At 41.6% G+C, this 15,178-nt stretch overlaps 2 protein-coding genes across 2 annotated transcripts; one reads left to right on the top strand and one right to left on the bottom strand.

The window, feature by feature from the left end:
• Window positions 1-365: 365 nt before the first annotated feature.
• Window positions 366-10,223, bottom strand: rcor1 (REST corepressor 1). Its single transcript, XM_057859435.1, has 13 exons — window positions 9,897-10,223; window positions 9,754-9,813; window positions 8,523-8,603; window positions 8,383-8,435; window positions 7,076-7,237; window positions 2,729-2,847; window positions 2,592-2,661; window positions 2,474-2,524; window positions 1,623-1,772; window positions 1,481-1,558; window positions 901-958; window positions 626-835; window positions 366-555 (listed from the first exon to the last, which is right to left on the bottom strand). The coding sequence occupies exons 1-13, from the start codon at window positions 10,066-10,068 to the stop codon at window positions 521-523; spliced, it is 1,299 nt and encodes a 432-aa protein (XP_057715418.1). The 5' UTR covers window positions 10,069-10,223; the 3' UTR covers window positions 366-520.
• A 2,662-nt stretch (window positions 10,224-12,885) lies between these two features.
• On the top strand, window positions 12,886-15,146 carry ankrd9 (ankyrin repeat domain 9). The gene has a single exon (XM_057859436.1). It carries the CDS (start codon window positions 12,939-12,941, stop codon window positions 13,800-13,802), a length of 864 nt encoding a protein of 287 aa, XP_057715419.1. The 5' UTR covers window positions 12,886-12,938; the 3' UTR covers window positions 13,803-15,146.
• Window positions 15,147-15,178: the final 32 nt, after the last annotated feature.

The raw sequence follows: 15,178 nt of genomic DNA, 5'->3' as shown, positions 1-15,178 counted from the left end.
CCGTCTGCCATTGACAGCGACCTTTGGATCCAAGGTTCCAACAAAATTAGCTGTTTTTACACTAACCAAACATTCTTTCTCACAATTGATTTTTTTAAATTAACCCGTTGGCTGCCATTGACGGCGACAGACATCCAATGCATTTTGACTGGGAGGCGTAAATGAACCAAATTTCATTCGCCCCTTCCAGTCAAAATTGATTGGATACCTATCACTGTCAATGACACTGAAATATGATCCTTTTTGCGTATTCAAACCAGATAACCATGGTAGCAGCTAACATGACATCCCTGGCTGCAAACGTTAGCATATAATTATATTTTTAAAAAATGAAAATAAAGTTGAGTTCATTTCAAATTGATTTATTAAAACTATGGCAGTCCTTTTAGTTTATAAAATCATTTTGCCATGGCAACAGATCACTGGATCTTCTCGTGGAAATAAAACAATTGAAAAAAACTAACAAAAAATATGAGGGGGCGGAGTCACATCCACACATTAGAGGCCAGGTCAACTGGGGTCAGAGGTCACCTGGTGGTGGAGTCAGGTGATCATCTGTTGATGACAGAGATCGAAAAAGTCCAATTCCTTTTCATCAAAACGTTATCCTGTTCCGTCAACTTACCTGCGTCGTCCTCGGCAGGCGCCGCCTCCATCTTGTCGTCGTCGGGTGCGGCTCCACCTTCCACACCGTTCTCTGCCTCCCACTCCTGCAGCACCTGGTCCAGGTTGAAGCGGCGCCGGTAGTTGACCAGGAAGTTCTTCACTTGCACCACCGACTTGTTGCCAATCACATCCGAGATGGCTTGGAAGTCCCGCCCATACTTCCTGATGGCTGTCAATCAGGCGCGCGGGCCAATGAGAGACAGAACTGAGGACGTGAATGGCAAGATGATTTACCTTGAACTGCCAGAAGCTGCTCGTCTGGACTCCAGCGACCATTCACTTTACAGCTCACCTTTGGGAAACACACAAACATATACATGATACTGGCCAAATAAGATGGCACCAAAGTTGAAGTGTTAACATCCATTCATTTTAAGCGGAAGGGTAAATATATTGTTAGTGTGTTATTATTGTATTTGGTTTAAGCATTCGTTCATTTGCTGCTACTTCAAATGAATTGGGCGACGAACTACCAGCAGTCACTGTATTTTCCGGACTATAATCACACTTTTTTTTTTCTCCATACTTTCGCTGAGCCTGTGACTTATCCTCAGGTGCAACTTATACGATGCTAAAATCATTAGCAACACTGGCCGAGCGTCTCATCCAACCAATCATTCAAAACAAAGCAGTTGAAGAGAAAACTCCTCATTGGCACTCTACGTTTGCCAATGAATACAAGTGAAATATCCTCGATAAACGCTTTGTATCTTTAAATAAAGCTCTTTTGACTATTTAATTCAATCAATATTTCACTAACCACACTTTAACAACCACAGCACTAATCTTTTTCATATTTTGACTCCCTGGTTACCTCAGGTTGTCTGAATTGATCCACTCCAGAGTCCAGCTTCTCCTTCAGAGCACTGTTGGACTGTTTGATGCTCTGGACCTGCAGCACACAAAACACGTTTAGACAAACATATACACACAAACACACAGTTGGACAAGGCGACCTGTCGCTTGGCGGCAGTCAGCTGGGCGTCCAGCTGTCGCAGGACACCGTGAGCGCACGATGAGGACAGTGAAACCACGTCCTCTTGCTTCAGAAACATTCCTCTGGGGGGGCGGGTCTTAGCCCGGTGTGCGCCTTTGACGCTGGATGACTGATTGAAGTAAAAGAAGAAGAAAAAAACATTTAACATTAAACATTTTGTATTTGCTTTAAATAATCCAGGAAAATGTCTTGCTAAAGTTAGGAATGAATCTGGCAATATAGTTTTAAACCAGCTTCAGGAAAATTAAGTGATGTCTTCAGCCCCATTGACAGGGATAGACTTCCAATCCATTTGAACTGTGAGGGGCTGGCAGTCTTTCTATTCTATTTTATCATTCATTATCAAAAAACAGCATTTGTAAAGTTTTTAGGTCAATAACATCTCTAAGTGATCCATTTGATATTCAATTAGTCAATTCATTCACTACCAAACATCATCCCCTTGGCTACATGAACACAGAACATACAAAAGCAAAGATTAGATTCCCATCTTTCATTATAAAAAGTGTCTTGTGGCTTTTTAGTTAGGAGCACATCATAAACAACATTCTATACACAGTACGTCATTTGTAGTGAATTAGTTAAACATGGCAGCCGCAGTTTCAGTGCAATTGACGGCGCAATGGACAAACGTTTATTTGCCCCTTCCAGTGTAAATAAATTTGACGTTTATTGCCATAAACGGCAGCCAAATGTGTTAAAATGTTATGTTGCAACCTGGCTGATGACAAATTATGATCGGAAAAAAAGTCTATCAAAAAAATGTCTTGCATGCAATACAATAATCCCAAATTGTTTGTGTGTTCTTACTTTGAGTCCGGCAGCAGTTTTCACTTCGGCCCGTTCAGTTCCGGAACTCAACTATGTGGGAAAGAGTCACGAAAATGAGCAGAGAATGCGATTGATCGTGGCATGTTGCCGAGCATACCTCCTTGGCATTTTCTTTAACATGATTGGACTCTGGATCACTCGTGTGATTCTCCTGACTTTCGTCATCACTGAAACACACGCATGCTAGCCGTTATCCAGTGGCCGTTTCGCGTCAAAGAAGGTCGCTTTTCCCACCTGTCGTCTCTTTCTCTCTTGACTTTGCGGCTCTGTCTTTCCATCAAGCTGCTCCGGTTGCGGCTTTTCTTCCACGAATAGTAGAAGCGGACCAGGCTGGCCATGGACTTGTCAGGAAGCTGATTCAGACAAAAAAATTATTCACTTAAAAAAAAAAAAAAAAAAACATAAAATAACACACTGGTTGCAGCGATAAGCATCCATTTTGATTGGGAGGGATGGTAGCAATCCCCCCAGTCAAATTGGATTGGACATCTATTGCTGTCAATCGCAGTGAAACATGCTCATTCAATGCCTGCTATGCCTGTGGAAAAGGGATTGGACGTCTACTAGGGATAAACTCCTTTAAATTAAGAATAGAGGAATGATTGGGGCGTACATGATTTGACCTTGACGGTTGAAATGTTTTGAAGACCGAAAGTTTACCACTGAATAGTGCAAAGCAACACACTGACAGACATATCCGTGGTTTGGAAGTATTTTGACATATCAAAGAAAAATGTTGTAAACATTACAGGTCCTTCTCAAAAAATTACCATATTGTGATAAAGTTCATTATTTTCTGCAATGTACTGATAAACATGAGACTTTCATATATATTTTAGATTCATTACACACAAGTGAAGTAGTTCAAGCCTTTTATTGTTTTAATATTGATGATTTTGGCAAAAAAGTCAAGAAAAAACAAAAATCCCTATCTCAAAAAATTTGCATATCATGAAAAGGTACTCTAAAGAAGCTACTAACCTAATCATCTGAATCAACAAATTAACTCAAAACACCTGTGAAAGATTCCTGAGGCTTTTAAAAACTCCCAGCCTGGTTCATTACTCAAAACCGCAATCATAGGCAAGACTGCTGACCTGACTGCTGTCCAGAAGGCCATCATTAGCCTCAAGCAAGAGGCTAAGACACAGAAAGACATTTCTGAGCGAATAGGCCGTTCCCAGAGTGCTGTATCAAGGCACCTCAGTGGGAAGTCTGTGGGAAGAAAAAAGTGTGGCAGGAAACGCTGCACAACCAGAAGAGGTGACCGCACTGTGAGAAAGATTGTGGAGAAGGGCCGATTCCAGACCTTGGGGGACCTGCAGAAACAGTGGACTGAGTCTGGAATAGAAACATCCAGAGCCACCGTGCACAGGCGTGTGCTGGAAATGGGATACAGGTGCTGCATTCCCCAGGTCAAGCCACTTTTGAACTTCAAACAGCGGCAGGAGCGCCTGACCTGGGCTACAGAGAAGCAGCACTGGACTGTTGCTCAGTGGTCCAAAGTACTTTTTTAGATGAAAGCAAATTTTGCATGTCATTCAGAAATCAAGGTGCCAGAGTTTGGAGGAAGACTGGGGAGAAGGAAATGCCAAAATGCCTGAAGTCCAGTGTCAAGTACCCACAGTCAGTGATGGTCTGGGGTGCTATATAAGTGTAACACCATTTACCATTTCAGCTGCTGGTGTTGGTCTACTGTGTTTTATCAAGGGCAGGGTCAATGCAGCTAACTATCAGGGGATTTTGGAACACTTCATGCTTCCATCTGCTGAAAAGCTGTATGGAGATGAAGATTTCATTTTCAGCATGACCTGGCACCTGCTCACAGTGCCAAAACCACTGGTAAATTGTTTACTGACCATGGCATTACTGTGCTCAATTCGTCTGCCAACTCTCCCCATAGAGAATCTGTGGGATATTGTGAGGAGGAAGTTGAGAGACACCAGACCCAACACTGTGGATGAGCTTAAGGCTGATATCGAGGCATCCTGGGCCTCCATAACACCTTAGCAGTGCCACAGGCTGATTGCCTCCATGCCACACCGCATTGAAGCAGTCATTTCTGCAAAATGATTCCCGACCAAGTATTGAGTGCATAGCTGATATAATTAATTGAAGGTTGACTTTTTTGTATTAAAAAACACTTTTTTGGATTGGTCGGATGAAATATGCTAATTTTTTTAGATAAAGATTTTTGGTTTTTCTCGACTTTTTTTTGCCAAAATCGTTAATATTAAAACAATAAAAGGCTTGAACTACTTCAGTTGTGTGTAATGAATCTAAAATATATGTAAGTCTGATGTTTATCAGTACATTACAGAAAATAATGAACTTTATCAAAATATGCTATTTTTTTAGAGGGACCTGTATGTAAACATTGCAAAGAATATACAGTGCCTTGCAAAAGTATTCGGCCCCCTTGAATCTTGCAACCTTTCGCCACATTTCAGGCTTCAAACATAAAGATATGAAATTTAATTTTTTTGTCAAGAATCAACAACAAGTGGGACACAATCGTGAAGTGGAACAATATTTATCGGATAATTTAAACTTTTTTAACAAATAAAAAACTGAAAAGTGGGGCGTGCAATATTATTCGGCCCCTTTACTTTCAGTGCAGCAAACTCACTCCAGAAGTTCAGTGAGGATCTCTGAATGATTCAATGTTGTCCTAAATGACCGATGATGATAAATAGAATCCACCTGTGTGTAATCAAGTCTCCGTATAAATGCACCTGCTCTGTGATAGTCTCAGGGTTCTGTTTAAAGTGCAGAGAGCATTATGAAAACCAAGGAACACACCAGGCAGGTCCGAGATACTGTTGTGGAGAAGTTTAAAGCCGGATTTGGATACAAAAAGATTTCCCAAGCTTTAAACATCTCAAGGAGCACTGTGCAAGCCATCATATTGAAATGGAAGGAGCATCAGACCACTGCAAATCTACCAAGACCCGGCCGTCCTTCCAAACTTTCTTCTCAAACAAGGAGAAAACTGATCAGAGATGCAGCCAAGAGGCCCATGATCACTCTGGATGAACTGCAGAGATCTACAGCTGAGGTGGGAAAGTCTGTCCATAGGACAACAATCAGTCGTACACTGCACAAATCTGGCCTTTATGGAAGAGTGGCAAGAAGAAAGCCATTTCTCCAAGATATCCATAAAAAGTTTCGTTTAAAGTTTGCCACAAGCCACCTGGGAGACACACCAAACATGTGGAAGAAGGTGCTCTGGTCAGATGAAACCAAAATTGAACTTTTTGGCCACAATGCAAAACGATATGTTTGGCGTAAAAGCAACACAGCTCATCACCCTGAACACACCATCCCCACTGTCAAACATGGTGGTGGCAGCATCATGGTTTGGGCCTGCTTTTCTTCAGCAGGGACAGGGAAGATGGTTAAAATTGACGGGAAGATGGATGCAGCCAAATACAGGAACATTCTGGAAGAAAACCTGTTGGTATCTGCACAAGACCTGAGACTGGGACAGAGATTTATCTTCCAACAGGACAATGATCCAAAACATAAAGCCAAATTTACAATGGAATGGTTAAAAAATAAACGTATCCAGGTGTTAGAATGGCCAAGTCAAAGTCCAGACCTGAATCCAATCGAGAATCTGTGGAAAGAGCTGAAGACTGCTGTTCACAAACACTCTCCATCCAACCTCACTGAGCTCGAGCTGTTTTGCAAGGAAGAATGGGCAAGAATGTCAGTCTCTCGATGTGCAAAACTGATAGAAACATACCCCAAGCGACTTGCAGCTGTAATTGGAGCAAAAGGTGGCGCTACAAAGTAGTAACGCAAGGGGGCCGAATAATATTGCACGCCCCACTTTTCAGTTTTTTATTTGTTAAAAAAGTTTAAATTATCCAATAAATTTTGTTCCACTTCACGATTGTGTCCCACTTGTTGTTGATTCTTGACAAAAAATTAAAATTTTATATCTTTATGTTTGAAGCCTGAAATGTGGCGAAAGGTTGCAAGGTTCAAGGGGGCCGAATACTTTTGCAAGGCACTGTATTTTGTGTTCATTCAAAAGTGTGAAATAAAATGTTTGAGGGAACCACAATGGTGATTATTATTTAGGTTTGGTTTTGACGTAATGAGGTAGCTTTACAAAAAAGACACAGCATTGGCACAAATATTGGTAATAGAAAATGCATTGTGTACATTTGCATTATTCTGCCTTTCGGTTTTCAGCCTAGTGTTCCAATATTTGGTTTTCGGTTTCGGTCAAGAATTTTGCTCCCCCCCAAAAAAGCCAGGCCGTGAACCAGTAGGCCGCATAGAAATAATAAATAATTTTATTAACATTAACATGCCTTCTGGCCAATTTATCTTTGGCCTGTGCCTCTTGACACCTATATGCATGTCTAATCTATAGATATAATCTGGTTAGGATGCCATGATAGAAATCCAATGGAGCTAGCATCTACTGTATTTTTTGTATTTATACATGCTTTGTCCTCTAAACGACGTACGTGCATCAAATTTGTTCTTGAAAATAAATCCACATGCTAGCAAAGATGACTGAAAAACAAGTTATTTTTTTTTCCCATAAATGAGGCAGTCACCAACCATCTGCTGAATGCGGTGGAAGCTTTTCCCATGGAAGCTGAACGCCTGCTCGAACAGCACGCGGTCCTCAACCGTCCACTCATCAGGAAACGGCGTGAAGTTGGGCAGGTCGGCTAGCGATTTCTCCACATCGTGCTGGTGCCAAAACAGCATGCCCAGAGCCTAAAAACAAAACCACAATATGTAAAGAGAAAAAGTAGTGCTCTACAAGAGGGCGATATATATACTGTATCACATGCACACAAGTATGACTCAGTCACCCGATTTTGAAGATCTGCCGAGCACTGATCCGATACCTTGGCAATGTATTGAGTAAATAATGGCAAATCCCAAAGTAAAATATTTCAACACTAAGGATGCAAAGGTTCCCGGTATTATACAGAACTGCTAGTCCGCCTTGCATAGGACAATACGCCCTTGTGGACTGCGGGTTTTTAGTTCTCCAACAAATTTTACAATTCTCCAACAATTTTCCTTTCATCGAACAAAAGCAGAAAAATAAAATGCTGGCGCGAGCTCGGAGTTTCAATAAGCACCGGCTTCATACAAATTAGGGATGTCCCCATCTGATCACTCGCCATTTTCAGAGGATCAGAATTGGGTGAAAAGGATAGGATTTTTAGTTGACAATATATGTTTTTCTGCTTCAAGCTCATACAGTACCACAGCCTCTCACCCGCCCTGCTGCCGAGCAGTGTGGCAAAAATGGTACGGACCGTACCATGGGCTACCTGTACCGTTACACCTTTTATACTATAGAAATGAAGGATTTGCATTACACTTCTCTTAGCGTTAGCTTACAGAACAGCTAGCATAACATTCTCCTACAGGCGGTGTTAACCTCCGATTCTACTGTGTCGCGATGTTGCGTAGTAAGAACATTATTTTTTTGTTTCTTTTGACAATATTGTTGTACATTTTGTTTACAATTTTGTTGCTTTGTACCATCTGAATAAATTACATAAATAAGCACATATTAAAAACAATATATTGCATATATTACATAGACATATATATTTACAAAATAAAAATTTAAAAATATGTAAGCTACTGTGCCATTTCTGTTTATACTGCACAGTTATAGGTGGTGGCGCTACTTCATGCAGTTAACATTTGTGGCAGGTCAGTTTAATGTCTATGAGTGGGAGAAAAGCCGTCATAATTTTTAGATGTTTCACCGAATATTGAAAAATATACTATATCGTGGCATAACATGATAGGAGCATTTTCCATACCAGCAATATAGAAAACTAATAAATTGTGATTATTTTTGGCACAAGATACTAAAATGTCAGCAACGTATGAACCTGCTCCATGTTGTATCCGTGTTTGTCTTTAGCGATGGTGATGTATTCATCCACTGAAAGAAAAAAAAAAAACAATAACGTTCAAATGGTTTGGACGTCTATCACCGTAAATAGCAGCCAATAAGATAACCTTGTCTTACATTGACTTTGCTGAACACTGCTGCTGGGGCTCCACACCAACATGCCCACACTGTGAGATAGCTGACAAGACTTTGCCACCTCTGCAAACACAATATTGTGATACAATGTAAATACTTCAGCATAATAATATTGACACATATATAAAGAGAAAATGCGATTTCTGTATGCGTTGTTCGCACATTTGTCACTTACTATCAATTTTGGGGCATTTTTCAACCTTCATTCATTCAGACATCCCAATAAAAAAATGAATGGCACATCTAGTGCCATTAATGGAACTGAAAGATGAGCATCCATTGCTAGTTCACCCAGTTTAAATGAATTGGACATTTAGCACCAGCAATGGCAGGCAATGAGTTAATTGTGGGTCAGTTCCTTGCTAATTTTATGGTACTTACAGGTCACTTCTGTACATTTTGGGGCATTCTAGTGTCACTTCCTGTTGAATTTGGAGAATTTCCAGGGCACTTCCTTGGCGTCACCTTCTGATGACTTTGGGACATTCACAAGTCACTTTCTATTCATTTTGGGGAAATGAACAGTTTATTGAACATTTTATTTTTGGGTCAAAAATAAATACCATCAATAGAGATTTTTACAGCTCCCAATTGAAAATCAATGGGAGTGAATGGACAGGTTCCATAAGAGTTAAATGTGCAATCAGAAATGAATGGGCCCATATAAATATTTATCTCATTTGGCTGCCATTGACTGCTCCAGACGTCCATTTTATTTTGACTGGGAGGGGCGAATGAAAAAATGTTATATCATCACTGGCAGCCACCGAGTAAAATCCATCCTATTCATTTCAACTGCGCTCACATAAATTAAAAAGTGTCGAATGGTAGAGTATTACTCATTAATTAGTTGCCATTTCAGCCTGTATTTTAACCAGAAACATCTTGGAAAAAAAGTGCATGTTGGTGAGCAACACTGCTGGCTTTGCGTGTGGCCGTGTGCAGCATGTTTTTAGTAATAGAAAAGAATTAGCAAAAGTAGTTGTACTGTTCTTAGCATATTCGCTTGTCGGTTAAGTTCAACAGTAGCGCATTATAATGTTATTGCAATCGCTCGGCTACATGATTAATTTTTGGTTTGTATTTCGTTCATTTGTTGAATATCAAGAGATGTTATGCTTTGATTAGAGCACTTTAACTGCTAGGACGACTTGTTTTCGAAGTCCATGTGTGCGTTGTTCGAGGCTACCCCAGCTATTCGTTACTTTCTTACCCGGGTCAAAGTCCGGAACCACGGCTTGATATTGCGTTCCTACCCGCATTCCCCCTCCACCTAGTCACAAGGAAAGTATTTTAAAATGAGGGTGAAGTGAGGATTTTTTTGGAGGGGTCGTGGCTCGAACCGAGGCTACCCACCGTTCTCCTCGTCACTGCTGAAGCCAGAACTTCCATCTTCCCAGCAGCCCCGGCCGCTGCTTCCATTACCGGACACGCTCTTCCCGCCGATGCTCACCGCCGCTCCGGGGCCGCGAACTCGCCTCTTGCCGACAACCGCTGCCTCCGCGTTTCTGTCCAGCATCGGAGCCATGCGCCCAAACGTGACTGACGTTAAGCGGCTTCTCCAGAAAGAGGAAGGCCGACTATCACGCAAACTCCTCCGTGCCTCACCACAACAGGAAAGGCTTTAAAAGAAAAAAAAAGTGAACGCGAAACTAACTGGAGAAGCCGAACCGGAAGTACACGAAGAAGAAGTGGTCAATGAACCAAAACCAATACAAAAATTAAAGTATGTTTTTACTTTTAAAAGAAGCCGATTCTTTTTATTTATTTTGTCTTTGCGACAAAAGGGAAGCAAAAATGAACTAAGTGGAACAAAGTGCGAGCAGTTGTTGCTACAGAAAATTATTAGTTCACCTTATACATAAAAAAAAAAAATCCTGTTTTGTATTATTTACTACATTAAGGAAAAACAATAAATGAATAAATACCTCTTATATCCTAAAGGATATTGTTTTGTTTTTTAAAATTATCTCACTGGTTGTTAGTGACGGCGACAAACCACAGTTGCTCTAAAAATGAGCTTTTTTTTCCCAATATACTTTCATCACACAGTACTTTGTCATATTAACAGTATCCTCAAACTAAGGAAACACAAACAATTTACCCACTATCCTATCAGCTGTAACGTTTTAATAAATCAACTGTCATTAACAGCGACAGACATCCATACATTTGGACAATTTCAAATTCATTACCATTATAAATGTTTCTCTGTTTATCCCTTGCACGTTTCTATATTTATTCTTGGAATACTTTACATCGACATTTAATTATTTTTATGGATTGTAAAATTTGTGTTACATATCGTCTAGAGTGGGTGGCGGTAGTGTACCTATTAACCGCTAGAGGTCACCCGCTAACAAACGAAAAAGAAGAAAAGTAGAAGACAACGAAGTCGCTCGCTGGAGTGAATTAAAAATGTTTGTCTGCCCCCAGTCAAAATGAATTGGACGGCTATAGCTGTCACTGGCAGTCTAGTAAAGTTGTTGACGAATTTTCTTAGTCTGAGGGTTGTAAGTTGTAACTTGCCAATGGTACAGTGTGGTCAATGTAAAAACAGTAAATTTTAAAACACTTTTATGAGCGAATTACACATTTGTTTTGTACAGTTATTGGGTGCCATTGACGGCGCTAGACGTCCAATCCATCAAGGGCACTGAGAAATGAGCATTGACCTGACTGGGGTGTTGTCCTTGGCATGGAATAAGTTAAATTCTATGAAAAAAAATACTTGAGATATTTACTACTTTAGATTGTCACCAACCAGAGTTTTCTCATTATAATTTGTTTAATTTAGCATTTATCAACTTGTGGGGTAATTATAAAAATAAAAAATACAACATTAACCCTTGGATGCAGTGGTGTTACCAGGATGCCAGGTGTGGGTGGGTGCTCAAGTAGGTCGAAATCCAGCGTAGGGCTACTTCACCTTAAAACATGTTTTGTTTTTTCTCCTAGAGATAACTTGCTGTGATTTTGTCTAAACAAATAAAAGTTGATTTGATTTTATTTGACTTAGAACACACCCATAACTGAACCATAACTGAACAGTATGGACATGCAGGTGACAATGTTTTTTTTAGGTAACCTATTGTGGTTCCGCTGTTTTATTATTATAGTTATTCTTTGTTCCGCAGCCCCTTTGAGCTCAATTTGACCCCCTTAGAATGCTTCAAAATGCTCCAAAATCAGCAGGCAGGCGCTATCTTTGATACCGTGTAAAGACAAATTCCAAATACACTATGTAGCGCCCCCTAGCAGTCATTCTTTGTCCCGCCGACGCGTTGAGTCCTACTTTGACCGCCTCAGAATGCTTCAAAACTCACCTAACTCAACAGCCAGGTGAACACTGGTGAAAACTTTGATAAAATGTTGAAAAAAAAAAAAAATGCGTAAATGTGTGTAGCGCCCCTAGGAACAAAACCAAATTTTTTTCTTTTTTTTTTTTTAAAGTGAAAGAGGAGGTCACAACGCAAAGGTTAAAACTTAGAACACATCAGTACTATATGAATGGAATACCACACACGGTGCCCAGACTGCCATTAGTACTACTTCCAGTTTTCTTTGGGTGGGCAGAGCGTGTCCGTGGGTGGGCACTGCCCACCCCTGCCCCCCCTGGTAACGCCCCTGCTTGGATGCCTATTTTTGAGAAATAGTCACATTTCAGATCACAGCAGCCTCAATGTTTTTTTTTGTTTTTTTTACCATAGGCATAGATGCCTGTTGTCCCCAATTTGCATCATATATAAAACTATGTATTTTGTTGTAATTTTATAATGTTTTTTAAATAACTTTCTAAACTTGATTCATCATCTACTTGAAAGCAAAAAACTGAAGTAAAAGATTCTTTAGTCTTGTTTTAATCTTTGCGCCAAAGGGTTAATAATATATATATAAAACAATAATCACTAATATTTACGTTTTTTTAAATGACCAAAAATAGTCCCTTTCCCAACAAAAGGTTAAATGTCTTCAAATAGCAGTCCACTGGAGTGACCACTGTACTTGAAAGGGTTAAAATAACTATCACCACAATGTGTTAATTTACGAAATTACAAACTATATATACAGTAGTCATGTGTTGGTGTAATGTCCATTTCAAATCAATGGCACGCGCGCGTCTGTCCTGATGACGTCCATGTTTTAGTCTGACCGAGCAGCAATAATCAATCATGCTGTGCTTAAACCATGTTTGCTATGCCTGCAATGCTAGATACGTACTTAGCCCCACCCAGCACTCGAGCCCCCAAACAAACATCCTCACATGGAGGCACCCGAGGGAGGCCGGACTGCCCGTGGACTATAAATGTCCTAGAGTTGTCAGGGCTCCCGCCGGAGCGGCGAATCTACTGCAGAAATTTGCAACACAGTCCTGAGAGTTCTTGTCAAGACGTCATCATGCCGTGGGTGCTCTCGTCCCGGCCACATCAGCCATCCCCATCCCCGTCCCAGCGTCACTGCGAGCGTACCGCCTTTGCCTTCTACTGCGCGGTGCGAGACCAACTCCCGCCGTGGCTTCTGGAGGACATGCGCGGCATGGAGGTGTTCCTTTGGGACGACGGTCACCCGCGCGCCTTCTCGCCCGGAGACGCCCTTATGTACGCGCTGGTCCACGATCACAGAGACTATGCACGCTATCTCCTCCGAAGCTTCTCAGTGAAGGCGCTACAGGTGTCCAAATGCAGTGTGTGCCGAAGCGCCGGTTCAGCGCATCTGCACGTGGCAGTGCGCTACAACCGGACGGTCATCCTGAGTCTGATGGCAGACGCGTTGAAGGAATCGGCGACTGAAGCGTGGCGGCGGGAGTACCTGAACAGCTGCGGCGGGTGTACGCATGGGACGGATGCAGGCAAGACGGCAGTGCAGTTGGCAGTAGAACTGTCACGTGCCGACTGTCTGTTGCTTCTTCTGGCGCATGGAGCACGGCCCCACGCTCTGGACGCGGCGCTGGTGCGACTCGCTGCTTCTGGTGTGACCGAGCGCCGTGACGCCAGGCGCTGTCTGGACCTGCTGCTGCTTTTCACACCAGAACCGGTGGCTCTGCACCGCCTGAGGGACGAACCGCAGAGATGGCAAAGCCTCCTAGGACGGGACGTGTTCAGCTGGTTGAGCGGTTTGGTCCCGCCGCCGCTTCTGCTCCAGGCTCTTCGGACCCTAGCCCAGTCGGTCCCAGGTCAAATGAGCGAGTTGCCTAATTTCCTTCAGCCACATAGTGAACTGAAACTGGACTTTCCATTACTGTGGAAACAGACTGAAATATGATACTGTTTGCGTTGAAACGGTACTAGTATTGGTGCCGATACAGGACTAAAATGACATTAACAGTATCGGCGAATGCTAAGAAAAAGACGTGCCAAATCTGCGCAATATGTACCTTTCGAAATGTAGTTTCCAACCAGCCTACCCAAGTATGCTGGCAGCTATGTATGCCACTGTCAAGAAAGGAGGAATTGTCACTTGTCCAATCAGCCTTCTTTTGTGAATTAAAATGAGTTTATCACTAGTTGACTTCCAATCCTTTTGAATTAAGAGGGTGGCAGCTAATTAACATTCTTCCAATCGCTGCCACACCTCCCACTTCAAATGGATTGAACGCCTAGTGCAGTCAACGGCAGCCACTGAGTGAGTAGCAGATGCTTTAACACTGATATTTTTTTAGGAAATAAGCTACTTATGACATAATGTGAATGTCAATGCATGTACGTTGATGGGATTGTTGCCCCTTCCAACATGGCCATGAAGGATTGTTTTCATTTTTCTGCCATTAATTGAAATGAGTTTATCACAAGAAGACGTCTAATCCATTTGAAGCTGGTTGGTTCATTTGCTGCCACCCTTCGCTTTCACTTGAAATGGATTGGACATCTAGTGCCATGGCAGACAATGAGGTAAGCAGTGTCTGACCAACTCAAGATAGCAATTACTGTACTTTCAAATGAGTATTCATTAATTTACTATTAAAAGAAAAAAAATACTGTACATATTTCTTCAAAAAACATGGTATTGGTACGGTAATCAGCCAATACCACAAAACTGGGGATCGGAATAAGTATCGGGAGGTTTTTTTTCCTTTAATGGTATCGGTGCAACAATAGTGATAATAAAATGTGAGACACTCAGCTGACAGTGGAGTCAAGAGATTCCTGTTGAAATGGTGGATTTCGCGGTCTGGCCCTTGTTGTCTCTGCTGCTTCAGAGTTCCAAACTTTTTCCTCAATCTGTTCTGGTTCAAATGAGTTGGAACTGGACTTTGTTACTGTGAAAACACACTGAAACATACTGTTTTCAAGGATATAAATAATATCAGGGTTGTCCTAACCAGTCCTCAAGGGCCGCTGTGGGTCCTGGTGTTATTTCCTACTGATTGAGCACAGACATTTTAACCAATGATTTTTCTGCTAAAACAAGCAGCACCTCACTGCTATCATCTGATTACATGTAAGACTCAAGATTGGTGAAAAGGTGTTGTCTTGTTTTTTTGGAATGAAATCCAGCACCCACTGTGGCCCTATGTGGAATAGTTTGGACACCCCTGATATAAACAGTTTTGCAATCTTTCAGATCATGAGCCAATGCATATTATTGTCTTTCGATTGCATAATAAAGTGAGGGATGCCAACATCTGCTTTTGCTTAATG

Source organism: Corythoichthys intestinalis, chromosome 15 (genome assembly GCF_030265065.1).
Source record: "Corythoichthys intestinalis isolate RoL2023-P3 chromosome 15, ASM3026506v1, whole genome shotgun sequence".
In the NCBI taxonomy this organism is placed as follows: domain Eukaryota; kingdom Metazoa; phylum Chordata; class Actinopteri; order Syngnathiformes; family Syngnathidae; genus Corythoichthys; species Corythoichthys intestinalis.
The sequence above is the reverse complement of the archived record's forward strand: the minus strand, read 5'-3'. Positions and strand labels throughout refer to the sequence as shown.

Coding starts and splice junctions, on each gene's coding strand:
- rcor1 (XM_057859435.1), bottom strand. CDS start 10,068: ATGGCTCCGATGCTGGACAGAAACGCGGAGGCAGCGGTTGTCGGCAAG. Junction 8,604..9,753: donor GGTTCCGGACTTTGACCCGG/GTAAGAAAGTAA, acceptor TTGTGTTTGCAG/AGGTGGCAAAGTCTTGTCAG. Junction 2,525..2,591: donor TTAAAGAAAATGCCAAGGAG/GTATGCTCGGCA, acceptor TTTCCCACATAG/TTGAGTTCCGGAACTGAACG.
- ankrd9 (XM_057859436.1), top strand. CDS start 12,939: ATGCCGTGGGTGCTCTCGTCCCGGCCACATCAGCCATCCCCATCCCCG.